Consider the following 6,000-nt stretch of genomic DNA (forward strand, 5'->3'; position numbering starts at 1 on the left):
AATATCATTGTGTCCGAAATACACTTCTACCTTCAAAGTTTTATGAAATTCTGTGCAGCGGATTAAAAGGAGTTGCGGTGACAAATTGTTTAATGCTATATTCAATACGAAATGCCCAAACGTATTATTTTATGGTTCAAAAGGGCTGAAAATCCCAAAATATTAATGGTATCAGAATTTCCTGGTAATAAACAAATCTATACTCACTAGGTCCTAAACACAAAAAGAGTTTTACAAAATCCTGTGCTAACAAACTGTTCATAAATATATAAAATGTACATGTTGGAATAAAAGGAAACGCCATTAATCGAAAACAATTCGTATCAATGCTTTGGCAGATGTCGTTACGATACATTTAGCAACACAGGGGCTGGGGTCTGACCTTTCCTTTTTGAAAACCGCGACTTCACCAAGGTAGAACTAGGAAAGAATTCGGAACGAAATGGTTTACTTGGAAATTGCTCAAGTTAAAACTTAGGATACTATTATTCATTGTATTTCGACTTCTCAATTCTCTATGTTACATGTAAATAATCAGTGCTCTCTTCGCTACTTTTTATCATATGGGTGTCATACAAAGATCTATGTTTGGTGAAATTTAAACATGTTAGAAAGCATAAAGCGGTGACATTTATCTCTCATTTTAGTTTTTAATCCTCAAGAAGGCCCCACCGTGCCCACCCTAGCTACTTTCAAAAATAGTATTACGTGTCTGTTTTCAAACTGGGATTAGAGACGATGGGGAGGTGGTGGTATCAATTTTAAAATAATCAGTTCAGTTTCAGTTTATTTTTTTCACTCAACATTATATTATGGTACAAGGGGTGCATAAAGAAGACCAAACACACACACACACACACACACACACACACACACACACACACACACACACACACACACACACACATAGATAGATAGATAGATAGATAGATAGATAGATAGATAGATAGATAGATAGATAGATAGATAGATAGATATATATAGTTGTAAAGGTCAAGAAAGTAAGTGGGATGAACAAACAGTTTGATTAATTTTTTATTAATTTTTGAAATAAAGAAACACATTTGTTTAATGTAATATAGTTAATTGAAGACATGATTTTATAGAACTTTTTAGTGTTAGGAGTAGAACAGTAATTAAGTATCTAAATCTGACTTCGAATGTTACTTTATGCCTTGCATTCTAATATAACATGAAATTCGTCACCAATTTTGTTACAACTAAACAAATTACAATAACGTTTACTTCTTTCAACAGTACCCCACCTTCCTATTTCAACAGGAAGACGATGATTTGTAGTTCTAAACTTAACTAATATTTTTCTTAGTTTGCTGGGTAACAAGACTAAATAGCGTTCACATTCAAAATTTGTTTTAAAAATTCTATATATAACACCCTTAATCGATTCTTGAATATAAGCATAAACCAGACAACGGGGAAATAATACGATTTAACTCGGTGACGACTCCCCCCCCCCCCCCCCCCCCAACTTTCAAAAACGATGCTACGTGCCTGCTATGCCAGAATACAAATATTCTCATAAAAAAATAATTAATTGATCTTTGTCAAATGATGAGGATAAAACTTATTTATTGATTTTTAGTATTTTATCAATGTCAATTTGTACACATAGAAGGTATAGATAATTTCTTCAAATGCCCTCTCGGTCTGGCGGGGGGAGATTTCTCACTTTTCGTCTGGTGGCTCTTGGTCTGAAACACAGAAATGATGGAAGATCAAAACTATTAACATTTGTTATCTAATTTATCACAGATTATGTATAGAATAATTATTTTAAAACATCGAAAATATGTTAACGTCTAATCATTAAATTTCTTTATATAAAAAATTTGTATCACTAATTTATCTATGTATCACTAATTTATCGAAGTCGGGGATGAATTAAAAATTCATAACAAATTGGACATATAACATACATGTATGTATCGCAACTTCCCGGGCCTTTCCGGTACATCTAGGGAAAAAAAACTTGTGGGAGAGGCGTGGAGTTGCGATTGATAATAGCATGACAGTCGTCAAATACCTCCGTGCACCCCCACCCCCACTCTGTTTTCCGCACCAAACCAACAGCCGTTCATCGACAACCCGAATATCAGTGAATTTTATGCGACTTACCTGGGATAAAAAGGATGCTTGGTGTCATAGAAGATGGCGGACAGCTCTGAAATGGTGGGACCCGTGGGTCGGTTCCTTATTCTAAAGTCCCGGATGTACTGGAGCTTCAGCGGCGAATCGCCCTAAAATTTCAGTCATTAACTTCAATATAATGCAATCACATATAGTACATGGAGCTCCCAAATTGTGACAATATTACTTTGCATTACATTGCTTCTTCATTTCCTAAACTGCACGCATGTTGAAGATGTTTCGGGTCATTTAATAAATGAAATGGTTTTGGGTTTTTTTAAACAGTATTCTTTAATAGCGAAGAAATTAAAACTAACCTGCACCGTGTCTTCGGTTTCTCTGGGCATCGGCTGTTTGAAAATAAATTACAATGTAATGATTTAATCAGCTGATAATTAGAAAATCAAATACTAGTACGTCTTTGAAATTTCTATCATTTGTTTTTTCAAAGTGAAAATCATTATTACTACATGTATATATACTATCGGAAAGAAGAAACTGTGCATTATTTAATATATGAAAAAACATTCAAAAATTACAATGAACAAATTTTATTTTTTGTAATACTGATAACACATGTATTCGTAACAACATCTCATAACATATTAATGTCAACGTCGAAAAACGTCAATTTCAGCACACTCGAAAGTCACTGTTATTTGAAATTGAATTAACAAAATTAATAACGCGTGTGACAACCATTTGCGTTCACGCATGCTTGACAGCGACGCCTCATTTATGCCACTTAAGTGTTCAGAAATGCTTGAAGGATGTTGTTCCAGATGTTGGTTAAAGCCTGGCTTAAATCAGCCAATGTCACTGGCTGATTTGGTAAACGGCGTTAACGTCTTTTCATTTCATCCAAGACGTGCTCGATCGGCGACAAATCGGGGGAAACAGCTGGCCAAGGGAAGACATCGACATTCTGTTGAACACACAAGTCCATGACTACACGTGCAACATATGGCCTTGCTTTGTCTTCCTGCAGAATGATGTGATTTTGATGTGTCTGTATAAAGGGTATAACATGACGCTGAATAATTTCATCTCTATAGCGTACGCCGCTGAGATTTCCATTGACAATTTGTAGAGGGGTCCTTCCACGTGCTGATATTCCATCCCACACCATAACGCTACCTCCACCGAATTGTCGACGTTGCACAACACAAGCGTCCTGGTAACGCTCCCCAACGCGACGATACACCCTACAACGGCCGTCACTGCTACCTGCATTCATCAGTGAAAAGAATATTGGCCCAGTCCTGTATTCTGAATCGCAGATGTGTGCACCACGCTAGTCTGGCGATACGATGACGTTGAAGCAGTACTGGGCGCACCGCTGGACGTCTTGGTCCGATGTTTTGTTCGCACAGATGATTACGCACAGTTCTTGGACTAACTGGTCGAAGCCCTGGAATGCTACGGGCAGTCAAACTCGCTGTCTGGAAACGATTTTTAGATGCACAAGTCTAATATGGTTGTCCTTTTGACGTGTCGTCACACGAGGTCGCCCAGAGCGCAGTCGATCCTGAGTGTTGCTAGATTGTTGAAAACGACTCCATAATAACTGGATGATGTTCCGATGAACTCCAAAGTGTCTTGCTACAGTATGGTGTGCCATTCCAGCTTGCAGCACCCCAACAGCACAATTACGTTGGTTTTTGTTGAGTCGTGGTATGACATAGGGTACATTTTATTGAAAGTGATTTCGACGACAAAAAAGTTTAAACAAATCCTTTACAGCTCCAAACAGTTTTGGCCCATAAAACTCGTGCGTACAAATTCTTTAATAAACAACAGGTGCTCACTAACCATGAAAAAGTCCGTGCACCCGGACAGTTACCATTCGATATTGTCAAAAACATTACCATTATCGATTGTTTAAATTTTAGAAATACAAACAATAGATAAAGAAAAATTATACTAAATTTTATAATGCACAGTTTCTTTTTTCCGCTAGTATATATAGTCCTTTGAAAATTCTTAAACGGTGAAAGTATATTGATTATTGTGTTCTTTTATCCATATTGATATTGACAAGTGTCCCTTTCCACCTTAAATTAGGACGAAAAGCAGTTGCCGTTTGCGGATGTCCCGAATTTGTACGAAATAGGAGTACTTTGGGGATCGACCGGTTTACACTGAGGGAAAACACGCTTAAATCATCTTTATCAGATAATTTACAGGCGTTACATTATGAATAACCTCAGCTTTTTGCATAATTAACTACTTTGTGTTTAGGCTAGTTCCATTATCTTACAAAATCGAGAGGCCTTGCAAACAAGGCTATTTTATATTTAGATACGACTTAAATCGTCTTACTAATATCATTTTAATTGCATGTATCTCCTTTAGATTCCTTCAGAGTTTTAAGTGTTCATTGATTTACAAATACTTTCCAATTTGTTGAAACTTATAACATTAATATAAAAATACTAAACTAATTGTCGTTAAAAAATACAATGGGCATTGTATTGCGTTCACATTTTAAAATATATGTATTCTAAACATAAAGAATTTTGATTTTAAACTTTAAATGCAACACTAATGCAAAAAGACGATAAACTTTGTACATACCTGGAGCAGTTTTGGGTGCTGTGTTGTTTTGGGCGTTCACGACCAAAATGGCCGCCAACAGAAACAGGCCTAGGGATTGTAGATTTCTCATCTTTTTAATTACCACGGTAATCCAAAACTAGTCCGGTGCATGCTGAAACCAACGTTCTTTCCCCATTTATTTGTATAGAGGCAAAACATGTCATTTCAAATATCTGTTTGTCATTGTCTATACCGTGTTTTATTCAAAACAGATTATAGTTGCAATGTGGCAATTTTTCTTTTCTTTTTTCTTTTTTACTTTCGAAGTGCGCATTTTTTGTTGACCAAAATTCGCACGAAGAAAACAAGTTATGCTCGAAGATAGGAGAAAACAACACGATACTCTTATCAAATTTCAAGGTTATCTTTAATTAAGAAAAAAAATGTTACCTTCCAGTTAAAATATTTCACATGTGTTTTGTTGTCTCTTAAATATGTTAGAAGTTGCTTCGTTCGATTGTACAGTATATTATATAAATGCAGTATGGTTTAGCAAAAATTATAAGAGTTATATAAAGTTCGATTGCGGTTATAAATCAAACTTTATCGAAAAGATTTTATAGATACATTGTATATTCAATGACTTTGAGTATTGAGGATTTCGCCTTTTTGAAAGATTTGTCTTGATGTTGAAGCAGATAAACAATAATAAAATTAGAGGGTCACATTCGCTTACACCATGAATGTTTTTTTTTTATTCCTGAATAGGGATTGGTTTTGTGGGTAGAGATTTGAAGGTTTTTATAATAACTGATTTGAAAGAAAAGCTATTTGACTTTCAGTCGATTTACTTGTAAATTTTTTCAAATTTTAATATAACACAATCGGTACATTTATTTAAACTCTGGCTTAGTATTTGCATCTCTGAGTATAAAAACAAAACATCCACTTAGACGAGATTGGCGCTTTTTCATTACAAAAAAGACTGCATTACTTTTTAAAGATTTCCTAGTTATTGATGACTACATATACTTACCGGGAATTGAAATTCCAAGTAAACGAATCATATCTAACGAATCTTAATTAAGCGTCTTATTTATATCAAAGTTTTGGTCAGATTGATTATAAATACATTAGCATTTAACGATATACCATATTGATAATATAAAGTATCAAACATTCGTTCATTTACTTTTTAAAGACATTTGAGTTAAAAGTAATACTAAGTTTATAACCTTTTTATCCATGAATTATTATCACATTATTAACGTTACTAGACGGAATTTTATGATTATAGTTATTAGATTCACAATG

At 34.7% G+C, this 6,000-nt stretch overlaps 1 protein-coding gene across 1 annotated transcript in view; it reads right to left on the minus strand.

Moving 5' to 3' along the window:
* The window catches only part of LOC105340069 (circumsporozoite protein), a 35,771-nt gene extending 30,907 nt beyond the window's left edge, over positions 1-4,864 (minus strand). The window contains exon 1 of the mRNA XM_066081882.1: positions 4,726-4,864. Within this exon, the coding sequence (XP_065937954.1) occupies positions 4,726-4,816 (91 nt within the window). The 5' untranslated portion in view covers positions 4,817-4,864. The remainder of the gene's footprint in view (positions 1-4,725) is intronic.
* Between the last annotated feature and the right edge of the window lie 1,136 nt (positions 4,865-6,000).

The sequence above is a fragment of the Magallana gigas genome, chromosome 4, assembly GCF_963853765.1.
Source record: "Magallana gigas chromosome 4, xbMagGiga1.1, whole genome shotgun sequence".
NCBI lineage: Eukaryota > Metazoa > Mollusca > Bivalvia > Ostreida > Ostreidae > Magallana > Magallana gigas.